This window comes from Scomber scombrus, chromosome 7 (assembly GCF_963691925.1).
Source record: "Scomber scombrus chromosome 7, fScoSco1.1, whole genome shotgun sequence".
NCBI classification, from domain to species: domain Eukaryota; kingdom Metazoa; phylum Chordata; class Actinopteri; order Scombriformes; family Scombridae; genus Scomber; species Scomber scombrus.
In genome coordinates, this window is record NC_084976.1 from 28339802 (window position 1) to 28359042 (window position 19241).

At 43.0% G+C, this 19241-nt stretch overlaps 1 protein-coding gene across 1 annotated transcript; it reads right to left on the minus strand.

Moving 5' to 3' along the window:
- Nucleotides 1-1511: 1511 nt before the first annotated feature.
- On the minus strand, nucleotides 1512-18042 carry prdm1a (PR domain containing 1a, with ZNF domain). Its single transcript, XM_062422537.1, has 7 exons — nucleotides 17948-18042; nucleotides 14145-14501; nucleotides 11085-11204; nucleotides 9398-9650; nucleotides 4442-5511; nucleotides 4028-4156; nucleotides 1512-3912 (listed from the first exon to the last, which is right to left on the minus strand). The coding sequence occupies exons 1-7, from the start codon at nucleotides 17972-17974 to the stop codon at nucleotides 3322-3324; spliced, it is 2547 nt and encodes an 848-aa protein (XP_062278521.1). The 5' UTR covers nucleotides 17975-18042; the 3' UTR covers nucleotides 1512-3321.
- Nucleotides 18043-19241: the final 1199 nt, after the last annotated feature.

Below are 19241 nucleotides of genomic sequence, written 5' to 3' on the forward strand. Positions count from 1 at the left end.
AAAAAAGGGGAGCTGCGTTCCCATTTCCTGCTCCACTCCTCTTAAAGCTTGACATTGCACGGAAATGGACATTAAGATTCACGACTCTCCACCAAAGAGCCAAAGTTTACTGCAGGCTCAGTGGTAAAAGTAGAGATATGTGATGTTAGATGTTTCAGGTGACGACTCTGAATCTCTGCCAGTTGTGTTTTTCGTCCGTGCCGAGCTCGTCTGCTGCTGCTGTTGTTGTTCCGGTCGCTAATGAGTTAAAATATAAAGTTTTAACGGCCTGTGTTTGTCTTCATTCTTTGTCAGTGTCTCAGCTGTGTCTTTGTTGTAGTTTCACTCTTTCACTGTTTTTATTCTGGGATTAAAAGTAGCGATAACTGCACACCCACACACAGATGTTGTTTTTTTTTTAGATGTTTTGGCTGATTAGACTTTATGTCAGGTAGATATCAGGTGAGGTAGAGCTACAACAGGAATAACAGGCTTTAATAAACACCTAAATTCCTGACTAAAGTTTTTTTTTTGAACAGTTTTACAGACTTTAATCCTCTTTTTCTGTATTTAGAGAACATCACTGCCATGGTATTTGAAATAAACTTTACATTCCTTGTTTTTCCTGTTTTATTTATCACATTTGATCAAACTTCCATCCAGTCTAGACTATTGTAACTGTCTCTTTACCTGACCTAAGGATTTTATGTCTTTAAAGGAAAACTTTTGCGGCCACATAAAGTTTCTCTACGGTTTCTCTGTACGAACTTTCACTTAGACTATTGAAACTATTTTTAACGTGCATTAAGAAACTCCAGAGCGCTGCTGCAAAACGTATGACCAAGTCTGAGAGGTTGTATGCACACTAAGATCTCCACTGGCTCGTTTACTTTATTTTATTTATCACCCTGATATTATTATGTACTTTACCAGGTATGCTATAAAATGAAATTTGTGTGGAGAGACACTGCATCCAAGCTTCTGTACAGTCATTTGCATGTGACACTCATGTCTAAAAAGTGATTTTATTAGAATAAAATTGATTTAAAGTCATTTTATATACTTTTAAATATAAAATATATAGTTGTTAAACAGCCCATGGTGGATACAGTTACTGCAGAAGTGCTAGTTAGCTGTTAGCTGCCTTCACAGCAAATATATTTAACTAATTCTAGTATTTATCCCTGAAAGTTGCTTTAGGATGTTACTGCTCTACATTGAGTTGTTGGTTAAATGACACTAGATGTATGGATACATAAGTAGTCATATGTAAAGATAAACATTCTTTTTTAAGTTTGTGCACTTGCATTTTCATTATATATAAGTACTATCATACCACATGTAGAAAGAATGAAACACAGTCGCAGGGTTTAGATTAAAGCAGTGAACATTTATATCATAATTTACACTTTTTTGACATTTTTGCACATAAATAACTATGTAAACCAGAATGTAAACAGAGACAGTTCTTTCGGGGATTCTCCGTTGGAGTTAAAAGCTCTGATCAGAGAGAAAGAGATGCTTTGGTCGAACATTAGTAAAGAGACAAACATAACGAATCAGAAGGAGTTACAGGGAAATTCAGATTTTTGATGCACAACTGCTGCTGCTGCAAAACAAAAAATCACAGCTGCTGTAGTAACATTTAAGTTAAGTCTTCATGCCATCATTACCAGTTTCAGTGATATTGTACACGTTGTAAATGGTGCAAGCATCGGCACTGAAGTTTATAAAGTAGGAGGAGGAGGAGGAAGAGGAGGAGGAGGAGGAAGAGGGGGGGGGGCCAGTGCATAAAAGAAGGCCGAGGTGCTTTGGTGTATGCCAGTTCGTTAACAAGATGGCGGACGGGTGGGGTTGAAGAAGGGGGCTATTTTTTCTCAACCAAAATATTAACAAACAACAAGAACAAAAAAAAACAACAAAACGTCTAAAAAATGAGAGACCACAGCTAAGGAGCGAACACTTCATCATCATCATCATCATCATCATCATCATCATCATCATCATATACATACAACATCTTCTCTTCTTCAGCATTTTGATTCCTCAAGTCCTTCTTCCCTTGTTTTAATTTTTCTTTTTCTTTTTTGTGTGTGTGTGTTTGTGTGTCTTTTTGGTGTGCGTTTGAAATTAAAGCAACATGAACTTTGGTTACTAGCGTCAAGTGTGAATCCTTAAATCTGAGGACATTCACTTCCCTGTTGGGTGGTTGACAGTGCAGTAAAAAAAACAACAACAACAACAACAAAAACAACAAGAGGAGGAACGAGAGGGAGGCGTCCCGCCGGCCTCCCGAGTCCGTTATGTGCTACATGTTGAGCCGGCGGAGGATTCACCGCCAACGCCGCCGCCGCCGCTCCTTTGGACCACGTGAAGAGCTGCACTCCAGTTCAGTTTGGTTTCTTCTTCTTCAAGTAGCAAAAAAAGCAAATAAATAGAAAGCTCCCACCTTCAGCTGTCCCTTTTAAACACACACACTTAAACACACACTCATGTCTTCACATGCACACTGAGGTAACCGTTGTGAAAAATATACAAAAAAATGCCCTTTTTCGTTTCGTTTTAAATTAAGTAGGCATCAGAAAAGGACACAGACATACTTTTAGGGAAGCTATCAAGCAAGGTTGAAATAAAGCTCTTTTTTTTTTTTTGCTAAATTAACAAATTTATGTGCCGTAATTTGGCAAGGTTTTCAACCCTTTTTGTTTTAACCTGCTATATCGTTTTAAAAAAATTTAAATAGATAAAACCCTGAAGAGTGGACACCCCTGGTTCTATGGGTCAGAGGTCACAGGACGGATACAGGCATAGAGAGAGTGACTATCTACACAGAAATGGCCACAGAGAAAAAAAAAACAAAAAACGAAATATGAACAAAAAAAATAGTCTTTTACATTGATTTCACCCCGTCAGTGTAACCATGCCTTCCACTTATTGCTTTTGAAGACAACAAATAAAAAGTATAATAAATTAAGGAGGTTATATAACAACTAACTGATCAAAAAAAACAAAAAAAAACAAGGACATTTGAAAATAGAGACCAAATAATACAACAACAATAATGATAATAGCATTATATTAATTACACTGAAGGTAAGTCCTGGGTAGATGATTGTCTATAAGTATATTGAACGCTGATACCGCTAAGTAGTCATGGGACAGTGTCTCTTGTAGCCCTGAGTACGCGAGTCCCTGATAGGTTGAAAACCTGGTGTGGTCATGATGTCACTCCTGATGACGACCAGGTAGAGAATTATTTATTTACAGCTGTTGCTCCTGGCAACCCAGTCCGCCTTGAGTCATGCAGTCTGACTTTTTGTTCTTTGGGGTTCAAAAGTAACTTTAAGCGTGATCCTCTGACTCCTGCTTGACAGTGACGTTGGCAGGAAGTGGCGTGATGGGGCTGCTGCGCCGCATCTTGATGACCGACGTCTCGTTTGGGGACTCGTATACGCCGTAACCCGCTGACAGAAGCTCGCTGGCGCTGCTCTTGTGGCGGGAGTGAAAGTGGGAGGACTCGATGTCGGCCTCCCTCCACAGCATCCCCAAGACCTGCTTCTCCAACATGTCCTCCACCTCCATCCCTCCCTGCAGCTGCTCCAGCTGCTCGGCGTGCTCGCTGACGTCGAAGCGCTCGATCTCCTCGTTGGCGCGCTGCATCTCTTCCATGGCGGCCGAGGTGCTGGGGCCGGTGCTGGCCGCCAGGCAGTAGCCCTTCAGGTGAAGTCGGAGGCTGCACAGGTGGATGTAGTGGCGGTGGCAATGGGCGCATTTGTGTGGACGCTCGCGGGAGTGCAGCCGCTTGTGCAATTTGAGGTGGACGAACTGGGTGAACTTGGCTGGGCAGAGTTTGCAGTGGTAGGGCTTCTCCCCTGAGTGGAGGCGCAGGTGAGTCTTTAGGTTGCTGGTGCTGCTGAAGCGCTTGTGACAAACCTGAGAGGAGAGGCGACGAAAGAAATGATGTTAGCAGTTAGCACCGACTAACCCTCACATCTAGGTTTTAATTAATCTGTTTAGGAACTAAAACATCTTCTAACATCGGTCTCACCTGGCATTCATGTGGCTTCTCCCCAGTATGGACCAGGTAGTGTTTCTGCAGGTGAGCCAGCTGGGTGAAGCCTTTACTACAAGTCTGACATTTGAAGGGTCTCTCTCCACTGTGGACACGAAGATGAACCTGCAAACAGGAAGAGAAGCCCGATTAGACATATTCAGATTAATTTATTTGATTATCTTGACATGTCAAGAACACATGAGAACGGGAAACACTATCTGTGTAAAGTGTTTCCTGAGAAGCCTTTTGTGACACTCCTTGCTCTTTAAAGTGCTGTAAACCTGCTCTGCGGCCTACTAATTACACAGTACAAAAGAGTGCAATGATAAATAGTGCTGTAAATCAGACAAAGCAGACATGTTGCTGAAAGCCAAACACGGAACAACAATGTGGTGTCTGGAGCCTCACCTTCAGGTTTGACAGCTGTCCAAAGGTCTTGCTGCACACGTTGCACTCGTACTTGATTTTGCCGTTCTGCTTCTTCAGTGGGTAGGGCAGCGCCTTGTAGCCGGCTGAGCCAATGCCCCGCTTCACTTTGGACAAGTTGATGGCCTCCTCGTCGGAGTGATGGTCGCTGGTGTTGCCCAGCATAGCTGAGGTAGGCTTGGTTGGTACCCGCTCGCTGGGAGGCGCTGTGCCTGCTGTTGGGGATCCGCTGGAGGGGGCGTGGGCCGATCCGTGTGGGTGAGGGTGCCCCGGATAAGGGTGGTGAGGCCCGGCTTTGTCCTTCAGAGAGGTGGCCGCTGAGAAGGCGCTGGTGGGCCCGGGAAAGAGGAAGTCTCTGTGAGCGGAGATGGAGGAAGGGCGGTGAGGGTCGGTCATCAGGTATCTCAACCCCGCTGTGTCGGAGGGCAGGAGGGGCATGTGATGGGGCAGGAGGTTGCTGTAGAGGGGGTACATCCTGGGAAGGACGGTTCCTCCGGGCAGAGGGTAATGATGGGGCAGGAGGTAGCGAGAGTAAGGGGCTCCTGGAGGGTAGAAGGGTGATGAGAGGGGTGCAGATGGCGGGGAGTAACCGGGGTAGGGACTCAGTCCGGTGGGGTAGAAAGATGCAGGGGATGGCACCGGCCCAGAGGGGCTCCCTTGAGGGCTGCTGTCTGGGCTGCTCCTCGCCGACGGGCTGGGTGTAGCCGAGGACTGGTTGCCAGGGGAACGAGGGTAACCCAGCTGGCCGGGCTTGTGGCCGAGGAAGTCTTCGGGGGCGTGAGGGTGGGTCCTGAGAGCCGGGTAGATGGCGCGGGGGTACAAAGGGCGCTCGGGGCTGTCGGCGCAGCGGGGGCGGGTGGGAAGCGGCCGGCTGGGCTCCCGTCTGGAGGACGAGGAGGAAGAGGTGCTGTTGGTGCCGCGCAGAATTGAGAGGACGCTGTGTTCCCTCTTGGGCGGGGTGGGGGTCACCGAGATGGGGGACGGGCTGGAGGCTTCCACCGCACGCTCCTCACTGCTCACCTGCTGCTGCTTGACCTCCAGGAGAGACTGCTCTGGAGAGACAAAAAGAGAGAGAGAAGGGTCAGAGAGAGTTCACCTGAGCAAGGTGTGGTCCTGTTCGTTCCCCGAGGGCCTCATTAATTAATTATTCCAATTAGTGCCATTTAAAATAGTAATCATGGTTTCTGTTTAACAACATAAACACTTTTAAAATTCCTTTAAAACTGAAACTAACAGTAGATATAAACCTTATGTCTGTGTGTGTGTGTGCATGTGTGTGTGTGTGTGTGTGTCGCAGGGTAAAGGAACACCATTAGTAACTCAGTGGGCCAATTAAGGTGACAGATTTGACGAACGAGCGTGAAGGGCGAGAACGGGGGCAAAAGACAGGAAGTGAGGCGTGACAGCTGCCTTTGGGCACTTTGCTTTGTGTCTGTGTGTGTGTGTGTGTGTGCTATCTCTCTGTGTGTATGTGTGTGTGTCTATAAAATCAAGATAAAATCAAAATGATGGCAGACAGACAGGACTGATGGAAAGTTTCCTGCTACAGATATAAAGATACTTTCCGAAAAAGCTTGGCCTCCACCTGCCCTCCACACACACACACACACACACACACACACACAGACACACACACACAAATGCACACACAGACCTTGTGACAAGGTACACACACAGAGGCGCCTGCAGACAGAGGCCTCTGTCTGATTTGTTGACTCTCCCACTTTTGGAGAACACACACACACCCACACACACGTTTGATCAAGCTCCTCTACTCCCCTGATTTTCCTGAGCATTCTCTGTTGTTTCCAGGTCAAAGGTTAAATCACGGAGCTTCCTCTTCAGTCACTAACATCTACTGTCTCCTCCGCATGATGAAAGAGCGGATTAGGACGAGAGCTCACACACGCAGACTCTAAAAGCTCTGGCGTGTCAGCTCGCAGCACATCTCGGCTGTTAAATGGCTGAAGTCGGGCCCTTAAAACGCCGCCGTCTATTATCTATAAGCTCATTTACTGCCCAGTCAACTTTTTACCATGAGGTCGCCCAGAGGGGAGCGTGTGTGTGTGTGTGTATGAGAGTAAGTGAGTGTGTGTGAGAAAGATGGAGGTTGTCAAAGTTAATCCTGAGCACCAGCACTCGTGAAATGTTCTTGACTCCCCCTTCTCCCCCCCTCCCTAATTCAACCCCTCACACGCACGCACACGCGCACACACACATAGTCGGTGACCCTTGCATCGGTAGTATAGTGGCAGTGAGTAAACACTGGGGTTATCAGTTAGCCTTCCTCCTCCTCCTCCTCTTACTCCTCCCTCTTTCCCTCTTCCAGAAAACAAACAGGGCAGCCATCTTGGAGATATCAATCTGTCAGCACGGCCCTTCTGCCAGGAAGTTCAAGTAGTCAACAGAGGAGGTGGAAAAGGGGAGGGGGGGGGGTGCAACTCTACCTCCAGCACTCCCTCCTCCAACTTGTTCTGTTCCTTTCAAGTGCCAAATATATCAGGCAAATGGCCGACGCACACACACACACACACACACACACACACACACACACACACACACACACACACACACACACACACACACACACACACACACACACAAGCACAGTATGTGTGAGCTAGCATCTGTTTGAGATGAAAAGAGTGGATGTGACTCTGTTGGCATGTCCCACTTATGATTTTGTGTGTGAGTGTTAGAAGAGAGAGTGTTTTTGTCGGTAGAGCCTCTTTGAACACAACACGCACACACACACACACACACACACACACAAACACACTCACAAGCACACACACACACACATGGCTGACAGGTGCCTTCAAGTGCTAACACTTGAAGAATGCTAAACGACGGCGACAAAAAAAGAGCAAGAGAGAGAGAAAGAAGAAGAAGAGAGAGGAGAAAGTGAGGGAGTGAGACAACGGTGCACTCTCAGTCATTCTGCTCACGCACACACACACATGCACGCACATACACACACACACGCACACAGATGTCAACACACACGTCTGGTTTTGCTATGACTGCGCTGGAAACCCTTCAACAGCTTCGAAAGAAGAGCTAAAGAGCAAAAACCAGAAGTCCTGAAGTCAGTAGAGTTGAGTGAGTTGCATCATCTTCTCTAGTTGGATTTTTATTGATTAAATAATCTATAGACTAAATAGACTCTTTTCTTCACTTCTTCTAAAAATGGATCAGCTCTAGAGGTGGAGGTGATCTGATGAGTGGGTGAACATAAGCCAAAACACGCAAAAAAGAAGCCAAATTGGATTAAAAAGATGGAAGTGAAGTCAAAGTAATAGTTAGTAATTGACAATATCAAGTTATATCTGTTGCCATTGTCATAACCTACAACAACACAGTGGTATTTGTGCATTTTTTATATTTTATGAGTGTGCTTTCTATTCTACACAGCTCGCTTCAATAACTGACTTGCATTTTTTCAGTCAGCAGCACAAACCACCAGGATACTTAAGAGTAGCTTCCTCTTCCTTTACCTTTTGCCCTTTTAAGTGAGTTTCGGTTTAACGTTAGTTAGTCAGAAACATTGTGGTTTTCTTGGTTTTAGTCAGCCGATGAGATTATTTCTGACTTCGTTTTTTAGTGCTCAAACTCCCGTGGACCACACCAACAGTCAAAAGTCGTACTCATTTTAGAAACGTACACTCAGCAGACCGAAAAAAGAAAAAGGATCAAATCTTAAAGCGCTGAAACTAAAAAAAAAAAGCTAAAAAAAAACAGACAAAACTGTAGCCGAGTGCAGGTGAATGTTCCTGCTGCAGGTAAGCATCGGTATTAAAGTCAGTGGTGGGTCAATAGGAGCCTGTGGGGCTCAGTGACAAGAGGAAGCTAATTAAAGACAACACATATACTGTATGCACAAACACACAAGCTTAAGAGAGAAGGGAGGAGGGAGGCTTCCTCTGGCCTCCATCCCCCCCAGGTCATGCGCATTTCTCCCCGGGCAGTGGAGCCGCCCGGGCTGGGTCTAGTTCCTCTACCACCTTAACACTGCTATTAGCCTCCAGTCAAAGCTAGAAACCCCTGAGCTCCCACTCTCTCTCTTTGTTTCCCTCTTAGCTCACTCTCTCTTTGATCAGCTCGGCTAAAAGCGGATAAGTGCCGTTAGTCTGCAGTGTCATGATCGTGTGTGAAGTCCAAAATGTGTGTCTTTTAGTTATATCAAAGGTTTAGATTTAGAGGTTTTGGGGTTGATATTAGCAGTTAGTTTAGTAAGAATAATAATAATAACACTTTTTCCTGTGTTTGTTAGGACGGAGAAGTCTGACGCTTACTTTTAGTAGTTTCTCCCCATAAAAAAAGGTCAAGGAAGACAAACGCAGTCATGCAAATACACAGCGTCTCTGGCTCTTTTTTTTTTTTTTTATTGAAGTTGAGAAAGACTGTGTGTGAGTGTGTATGTGCGAGCTTTCATGTTAAAAGCGGGTCTTTAAGTGTGTAAGACTGTGGCATTAGGGGCCATATCCCCCCCTCCCGCCCCCGTCTGTGTAATTACACTGTCACTGACACACACACACACACACACACACACAAATTCAACGATGGCACTGACAGAGATGAAAGGTTGTAAGTTTGTATAGTATTGTGTATGTATGAGTGTGTGTGTGCATGTGTGTGTGTGTGTGTGTGTGTGTGTGTGAGATAATGACAGGCTAACGTTCACAGAGGAAGGCTTTTAGAGGCTTTAAGAGCGGCGACAGGACACACTCAAGACACATGGACACACCTACATTACCCTAACTTTTTTTTTTTTTAAGTTAGCAGCTCAAATAATAATTAATAAAAAGAGATAAACATAAAAAAAAATGACCTTTAAGGCCAGAAAACTGTTATAATATAAATAAATAATTTAAAAAAAGACAATTTATATTTCCGATCATCCTAGACTGATTATTAAAATGTTATTAGAGGACTTACTGAGTTTCTGCATCATCAGCTCTCCGGACGGCGGGTAGTTGAGGCGTCGGGCGAAGTCGTGGCAGTACCACACGAGCAGCTCGGCGCCGGCTGGGACGGGCTTCACCGTGTAGAAGTAAATCTCCATGCCATTCTGACAAGCCGCCAGGTTCTGCTCTGCCTCCGAGTGGGCAGGGTTCACGTACCGCATCCAGTTAGAGCGGGTCTCGTCCAGGCCGTCGACGAAGTGGTGGAACTCTCTGTCCTCATAGATCTGGAGCGAGGGAAGAGGGAAGACGGAGGAGTTAATTTAGGTTTTAATTTAATCAAGTCATTATTAGCTATTTTTGATCTGAATTCTGTTATCCTTTGTTTCTTTTTTTCTTTCTTTCTCACAAAACAAAAGGACATGATTCAATTAAATTAATTCAGTTGGTTCTAAATTTATAAAATGCTATGATTTGTACCAGTAGCTGTCTTTATTCACAGCTTTTTAATACATTTAATCACTTTGTTGACTCACTAATTGAACAGTTTAAGTGAATCAGCAACTACATAAGAACAAAAGTAATTCATCTTAATTAATTAATTAATTAAATCTTAATAATACAAATGTGTAATTAAGTGATAAACTAGTTGATTAAACACCTCATACACAGCCTTAATGATAAATGACTGATAAATAACAATTAAAAAATAAAATAAAAATGTAATCAGTACTTTAAAACACGATTTACCAAATAAATAAGAAACTTAACTAACTGTACTTCGCAGAGAGGAAATACAGCTTGTTTAAAATGTAAAATACTAAAAGTCAAAACTCTTTCTCTCTCTCTCTCTCTCCATCCTTTCATCCTTTCATTCCTCACCATGTCCCTCTCTTCAGCTTCATCTCCTACTGACGGACGAACAGACAGAAACAGACAAGAGCGTCGAGGAGGATGAGATCCTCTTTTTATATTGAAAAGAGAAAGGAAGAACCAACTCATTTTTCTACCTCTCCTCCCCCTCTCTCTCTCTTTCTCTGTCTCTCTCTCTCTCTCTCTCTCTTTCACTCTCTCTCTCTATCTCGTTCTCTCGGCTCAGTGTGTGTTCGTGCGTGCGTGAGAAAGTGAGATATGAGTATGAATGGAACACCTATTTGATTTTGTGTGTTTGTGGTTAAGACGCATAGTGAGTCTTTCTTTTAATGGCAGTCACACACACACACACGTACACACACACACACACACACACACACACAATAGGAGGTGGTCAGGTAAGTGGTTTGTGAGCGTGTGTACTCTCACTGTCAGTTACGGGTAGTTATCGAGTGTATTCAGTTGAACGGTATGTATGCGTCTCGTGTGTGTGTGTGTGTGTGTGTGTGTGTGTGTGTGTGTGTGTGTGTGTGTGTGTGTACGTGTGGACTTACAGGAACCAAAGTATGACATGTTATTTGTGTGAAGGTGACATCACATCCCCATTTCTCTTTCTTTCTTTCTTTCTTTCTTTCTTTCTCACACACACACACACACTCACACACACACCCACACTCAAACACACTCTCTCACACACACACACACAGAGAAAAACAGCGAGCCCAGTTTCCTGTTCCACTGAGCGACTTCAGACGGGCGTGACATCACAGGAAGGGGTCTCTCTCCGGCTTCTGAGGAAGTGTGTGTCTGTTTATTTTTGTGCGTTTTCCGTGTGTGTGGTCACTTACTCTCCAAAAGTACTTCCGGTTGGCATCCTTGGGGACGCTGTCGGCCGTGTAGATCTCGCCCACCAGGGGACCGAAGCGAGTTCCCTTGGGGATGTACTCCCTGCTGCACACGCCGACCACCTGCGCACAGACACACACACACCCAAAAAAACACAGGTTAGACAAAAGATCGACGCCGTCTTTGAAGTGGATTGTGCTTGATGAGGTGTGTGTGTGTGTATGTGTGTGTGTGTGTGTGACATCTGAAGTTTTTATTATAACTTTGCACTCTAAATTTTTTTGTGTCTTAACAAGTAATGATGTGGTGTTAAGACAATAACAGCATGTTCACGCGTTTGTGTGCAACGTCTTCAACGTGTTCAAAACTGCCACCAGTGTGAAAAGCTCATTTCCTTCTTCTTTTGATGTGTTTTTTTTACAGTGGTTTACATCCTTCTAGCGCTCTATTACTACTCCCCCCTTTCCTGTATGTAATGTTTTATTATTCAAACCCCTTCGTTTATAAATATGAATGTAAAGTATGACAACGTCTGTGTGATATCCCTGCAAAATTCAGTTTATTAACCTGCTTTTAATGACTTAAAACGTCCAATTTGACCTCGTTAAGATGCAAGTGCATAAAGATTTTTAGTGATAACACACTTTTTTTTTTACTTTTTCTTGCGGTTGTTACTGAGTGTGTGTGTGTTTTCATTCCATTGTGCACATCCTTCAGTGATATGTGTCATTAAGTCTCATTAAGTCTTATTGTGAACATAAACACAGACACACACACACTATCAACCACCTGTCAGCAGGGAAGATGATTAATGAAACGTCTTCACGCGTCACCTCATTAAAAGAACTGTGTGCGTGACCAAAAAAAAAGAAAAAATATGAAGATCTGTTCATTCAAATCTAGTACTCTCTCTCTTTCTCTCTCTCTCTCTCTCTTTCTCTCTCTCTCTCTCTCTCTCTCTCTCTCTCTCGTCACAGTTCAACTCGCCGCCACATCAAACCAAAACCGCTGCCACTTCAGACGCTTCAGGGGGGAAAACATCCAGATACTCAAAAAAAAAAAAGAAAAAAAAAATCTTTTGTTTCACTCTTCTTCTTCTTCTTTTTTTTTTCTTCTCTTTTTTTCTGTTTCTCGTCTGATTTGATTAAAGGACAAAAAAAATGGGAGGAGGAGGAGGAGGAGGAGGAAGAAGAAGAAGAAGTAGAAGAGGAGGAAGAGAAAAAGCGAGGGATTATGGGGGCGACTAGACATCAGGCTCCAGCCGTGGATGGTGGAGATACACACACACACACACACACACACACACACACACACACACACACACACACACACACACACACACACACACACACACACATTTTCTTCATGCATAACCCACGCAAACAGACATCTTTCCCAAACCCCCTTGTTCCCCGGTGACATGGGAAATCCCCCTTTCCCCTTTTCCCTCCATAAGACCAGACATTAGTGTGCAACAGGAGGTTTTTCTTACTTATTAACAGGCTTTTACAATGCTCTCTCTCTCTCTCTCTCTCTCTCTCTCTCTCTCTCTCTCTCTCTCTCTCTCTCTCTCTCTCTCTTCTCCTTTAAACCCCAAAAAAACTCAATCTTCTTTGATCAAAGCTACAAACTCCCATCCTCAGCCTTTCCCTTCTTCCTCTCTCTCTCTCTCTCAGAGCAGATAAATATTAGCTGATAGCGTTTATCTGCTCGTAAACAAAACACACTTCTCTCTGCCGCTCTGGTTCTTTCCACAGTTTCCTGTTGATAAGCTTCCCTGATGAGAAAATCTATACCATGCCGACAAAAAAAAAACCTCACAAGGTGTCAGAAAAGTTTTGACCTTTTAACCTGCATTCATGCACTTTTTAAAAAAAAACATTCAATCTGTCTGACAGCATAGATCAACAACTGCAGCAGGAGTTTTAGCCTTTAGGAAGAGACTTTTAAGCTTAAATGTAAAGCAAATTATTACTTTTAAGGCTTTTTCTTTTTGCTCTTGAGTTGACTGAATATGTGTTTGGAGCAGTAATAAATACTGATCATTCTTATTGAGTAATACAAATGAAAATTGCCCCCCTAAATGCAAATTTACAACTACGAATTTCAACTTTCAGAGGCTAAACACCCTGTTTTTTATTTTTAACATCCACAACGCCACAATTTAAGGGTCAGTTTGGTTGAGTGCATCACAGATCTATACTCTGTTATCAAACCTCGGTTTCAAACTTTGACACTTTGACAATTTGACTTTTTCACCTCCAGTTCAATCAATGACGAACACTTCATTCTTTGAGGTTTGTCAAAGGATCACGAGGTTGCACACTTGTTACTTAAAAAACTGACCAAACTATATATGTAACTGACTCCATTTATTTATCATCACCAGTAAGCCGGCTGTAATTTCAGAGGCTGATGTAAGCATTTGACTGATGATGTACAGTTTCAAGACACTCTGAATCAAATAAAAACCACTTTGGGGTTTGACATATGAGGTGTCATTATACCTAAAATGTCACTCAGCTGCTCAGCTTGTGTTGGTTGGGATGCTGAACAGCTCCCCCTGCCAGCAAGATCAGGTACTGCAGATAGTTTAATGATGTATAAGACACACACAGACACTCACACACACACACACACACACACACACAGGATGAAGCCATCATTGTTTTCTCAGATACAGAACGAGTCTTTACGGACGGATGCGCGCTGATGAAGATGCAGTTTAAACACATATCACACTTCAGTTACAGTGTTTGTGTGTGTGTGAGTGAATCTTGCTTCAGGCATTTTTTCACACACGGATTCCTGCCTGTAATGTGTGTGTGTGTTTGTGTGTGTGTGTGTGTGTGTCTCTTACAACGAGACACGACCCCATCTTCATTACATGACCCACATCTGACTCACTTTTGAGTGTGTGTGTGTGTGTGTGTGTGTAGGTTTTCTCTAGAGAGAAAGTTAGAATGTCTGCCACTATGTCTGTGTGTGTGTGTGTGTGTGTGTGTGTCTGTGTGTGTGTGTGTGTGTGTGTGTGTGTGTGTGTGTGTGAGTGAGAGTCTGACCTTGCTATCAGCTGAGTGCTTGAACGCCAGGTTTCTGGGCAGAGACGCCTCTGCTCTGGTTGTTGTCGTTGCCATGGCGTCACCATCTGGCCCCGCCTCCCACGGTGTGTCTTTGACAATGTACGTGCACTTCTCCTCAAAGTCTTCCTCCGTCCAGCGTGTCATGTCCGCCTCCTCCATCTCCATGTCTACGTCTGTGTCTGTCATTGTCTCCGCTCCGTCTGAACTGGCACCGGCGGCGGCTGTCGTTGTGGTGGTGGTGGCGGCGGAGGCCATTTTCACTCCGTGTTGTGTGTCGTCCTGCTCCATGGTGTGCGCCCCCTCACTGGTCAACATGGCCGAGCTATGAGAGGTCGCCTGGTCGAGAAAGAGAGAGAGAGAGGGAGACAAAAAGAGAGATTTTTTAAAAAACATGTCCACTCATGATGAACAGAAAAGTGCAAAAACATAAGGAGATGTGAGAGAAAAAAGAAAGAATGAATAAAAGAAGGAAGGAAGGACACGAGAGAAGAATGGAAGGAAAATGAGAAGGACAAAAGATGAGGATACACGAAAGGTGAGAGCAAAGAAATGCAAATAAATAGAGTGTAAAGAAAAAAAAAGACAAGGAGAAAGTGCAGGAAGGAAGGAGAAAAAAAAGAGAAAGAAAGGAAGATGTAAGCAGACAGAGGCGTGGCGGACTAAGTGGGAAAAAAGATAACAAAAATGTAAGAAAAAAAAAGGAGATGAGGATAGGAAGAGCTGTGATTATCATGTGTGGTGACTCAGTGGGGGGGGGGTCTGACTAACATTGCTGTCACACACACGCACACACACACACACACACACACACACACACACACACACACACACACACACACACACACACACACATACACACGCACACTTAGGAGCAGACAGGAAACTGTCTTGTCAACTACTGAGAGAAAACATTAACTAATTTGGGAACCAATCATGGAATAAAAGCTGCATTCATTCATTCATTTACTCCAGTAATCATCTGCTCACTTTAATATGATAAGAATATAATACGGCTATTATTGGACCAAAATATCCCCCCTCCATTACTGTAAAATGTTTTACTCGTATTTACTGGTATGATTTAGATTTGATTCAAACCTTCTCTGCTCAGATGTAACGACTGCTGGTATCTGTTCGTGTTTCTTGGCTCCGAAATGCATCAAACTGATTGATTTGTTATTTATCTTTCTCTTTTTAAGTCTATAAAAACCACAAGGTGAGATGAAATGAAATGAAAATGAGTCAGGCAGAGATAAGAGCGCGCTGATCAAAGAGGAGTGAAGAGGAACTGATTGAGTAACTCAACAGTTTGTGTCTCATGATATAAAAATGATGCTCGCTTCCTATTATATAATAATCCTTTTATGACAAATTAAGTCAGATTACAAGTTAGATGCTTCATTCACATTTTACTTTAATGAGTTTAAAAGTATTTAAATCAGCTTCTGAAAATAAAACAATAAGAAGAAAAGTCAGATTATTGTTCCATTAATGGTGAGTTTGCTATTTTTAACCTTTCTTCCTTTCCCTTTCTCCACTTCTCTCTCTCTCTGAAGCAAATTAACTTTACATTTGACTCATTTTCATACAGTAAACAATGAAAGTGCAACTAAGACGAATCGGTTAGTGGAGAAATGTTTGAATTTGCTCAACAATTTGGCGCCTTATTTAAATCTAAACTCTCCTGCGTATCTCCCTCCTCCCCGTCTCTCTCCCTCGGGTTGAAGGAAAGGAGGAAGGAAACGCTGTCTGTGTCTGAATGAAGCTAAAATTGGAAGCAGAGTGGCACTGCAGCGGAACCGGCAAATCATCCCGACTCCCAGCGCGCGCGTGTGTGTGTGTGTGTGTTGGTAAAAGGACGAGGAGAAGGAGGAGAAGGAGGAGGAGGAGGGGGGCATTGAGGAAGGGAGCGCCAAAACTTTTCCATTTGGGGGGCCACAGCAGCGCAAACAAAACTTCAAACGTGATCCCACCCAAGACAATCCCACACACACACACACACACACACACACACACACACACACACACACACACACACACACACACACACACACACACACACACACACACACACACACACACACAGAGCTAGATATCCACACAGGGACAAACATGCTGCTCGTCCCACGCAGACAAGCGGAAAGCAGCAGATCTTCAGTCACCGCACTCGGCTCTCTAAATTCTTCTGCAGCCACAAGAAAGAGAATTATTTCACATCCAACTGGCTCCAGTCACAGCTAACGACTTTTTTTCTTTTCTTCATCCAAACAGAAGCAAGAACTGACACAAAAGAGAAGAACTCAAACTGTCTCTGAGTGATTTAAAATAAAAAATAAAAATATATATAAAAGCTGATATTTCTAAAAATCGCTTTCAGGCGTCACGCGCTGAAGAAAACCACTGAATTCATCCTCATCATCTCTTCACGCGCAGATTAAATTTGATATGTTTTGCGCTCTTTTGCACATCGCAGAACTTTTTTTGTTCTAAACATGCAAAAAAAAAAAATGAGTTTAAACGTATAAAAGATATCAAAATTGATCCATTTCGCTTTAAACTCAAGTCTGAATCTTTAACTTTAACATCAAAAAACCCACCAGACTGGAGCAAAAGCAAAACACTGAAATTAAATTCAAATCCCACAAACCGCAAAATCCATTATTTGAATTATAAAACCATGAAATTTCCAGCGAGAAAAAAAATAATTTCTCTCTGATAGCAGCTGAGCCTCTTTTTTTTTCTTTTTCTTTTTTTTTTACCACAGAAAGCAAACAAGCAGAACAACAGTTTCTACTCTATTTGACATTTAAATGAAGCAACATAACAACAACATAAAACACTTGACTGCTTATGTAAAAGCTTCTCAATATTTCAACTCTCAGCAGAACCTCAAGATCTATTTGCATAACAGCTGCAACATTGAAAACTAATAGTGAAACCAAGAACCAAGAACCAATTCACCTCTTGCACATTTTAGGCCAACTGAAAATATAAAAGCTGAGTCTGCACGCAGTCACAGGAATTTCAAACGAAGGTACAATTTCAGAAGTCAAGTCAAGATGCAACCTCGTGAGCTGTTGCACTATCAATCAGGGGAAAGCAGGTAAAGGAAATCACACGCTTTTTTTTTTGGTCTCACTTCTATAAATATATATAAGTAGAGAAAAAAGTCTAAATGATATATATGAGGATACTTCACTGACCTAAAGCAACTCATGTTCACCTCTGAATGCAACAGTTTATATTAACAAATCGTTAAAATCTGCAGAGAAAAAAGCTTTAAATCCAAAACGGAGGTGCTGAGAAAACTAAGAAAAAAACACCTTTAAAGTGGAAGTTAAAACAATCTTTTCTTAATCCATAAAAAGTGCAAAAACAAAACAAAAAAACACCTGCAGCAACTCATATTAAATGAAAATAATAATGTAAAAGAACGTCTCCTGAATCCAGAAATAAAAGAACTCAAGTGAGCCTCAATCTTAAGTCAGAGCTTCTTTAAACGTCCCGTCAAGACACAAGCACCAATTAAAGCCACAAAATCTGACTTTTCTTCAACTTAAAAATAAGTCAATTTAGATTCAAAACACCAAAAAAAAACATCTTTAAAGTTGCCTTAAAAGTCAATCCAGACATTTTAATTCAAAGAAAAGTAAAAAAAACACAAAAAAACAACAAAAAAAGAGTTTAAAATCTGATTTAAAAAGCTGAAATAAAGCCCTTTAAAAAAGTTTTCTTTCTTTAGATATAAAATGTAAAGAAGTCAGCTTGTGACCGGGACTCACCGTGTAACTTTGGTCCCATCCACACATAGGGACGACTGATTAGAGCCTCTCTCTGTATATGTGTGTGAGATAGACTGTGTGTGTGGGACAGGTGCAGTTCTCCCCCTCTGTCCGTCCCTCTCCGAGCGCTGATACTCCACACTGGTATGAATGTGTGTGTGTGTGTGTGTGTGTCTCTGTGTGTGTATGTCTGATCCAGTCAATGTCCAGAGATCCTCTGTCTGTCTGACAAAGTGAAACGGTCTCTTTCTATGTTGGAGAGAGCTGTATGTGTCTCTCCCTCAGGCCACGCCCCCAAAATCCTAAACCCCTCCTCCTGGCTCCGCCTCACAACACACCCCCATTTTTCCTCACACACAGAGACACACACACATACACACACACACACACAGACTTTTGTTTGCGAGGAAGCAGCCAGCAGGCGCTTTCACCTGAGGCCATGAGCTGCACACACACAGACACACAGACACACACACAGACACACACACTGAAAACACAACTTTTTCTGTGTCAAAATAAAGTTTTTTTCAGTCATTATGATGAGTGTTTGTGTGTGTGTGTGTGTGCGTGTGTGTGTCTGTGTGTGTGTGTGTGCCTGGGAAATGTCTGTTAGCAGCTTCAAAGGGGTAAACAACATGTGTGTGTGCGTGTGTGTGTGTGTGTTGAGGGGGGGGATGTGTTGAGTCACTATCACAGGATGTCCCACTCTCTTCCCCAGGAAAATGCACACACACACATGCACACACACACACACACACACACACACACACACACACACACACACACACACACACACACACACACACACACACACACACACACACACACAGTTTTTGCCTCTAGGGGGCAGATCTGGTCTGCCATTGCTTTCGTTAAGGGACTTCCACACACACTCTCTCTCTCTCTCTCTCTCTCTCTCTCTCTCTCTCTCTCTCTCTCTCTCTCTCTCTCTCTCTCTCTCTCTCTCTCCTCTACAGTGTTATTGCTCCCTCTCTTTTCTCCTTTCTCTCTTTGTCTCTCTCTCTTTTTTTACTCACTCTCTCTCTCTCCTCAAACACTTTATTCCAGTTTCTTATTTAAATCCCAATCTTATTCATTGAGTGTTAAATTCACAGTGAATAGAAAAGAGAACATTTAGGACACAATGAAAAAAAAAAAAAAAGATCTGAAATTAAAACTTTTTTAAATTTATCATAATATTAATATTTAAAATGAATTAAATGTGATGGTATAAATGTGGATCTTTAGCTGTGATTTCAAAGTGGTGATAGACGGAGGGAGAGATGTGACTGTG

What these genes read in the sequence shown, in the direction of transcription:
- prdm1a (XM_062422537.1), bottom strand. Translation starts at nt 17,974, where the DNA reads ATGTGTGGATGGGACCAAAGTTACACG. An exon ending in ACCGGAAGTACTTTTGGAGA is followed by an intron (nt 9,651 to 11,084) that starts GTAAGTGACCAC and finishes CCCTCGCTCCAG; the next exon opens with ATCTATGAGGACAGAGAGTT. An exon ending in AGAAGCCACATGAATGCCAG is followed by an intron (nt 3,913 to 4,027) that starts GTGAGACCGATG and finishes CTCTCCTCTCAG; the next exon opens with GTTTGTCACAAGCGCTTCAG.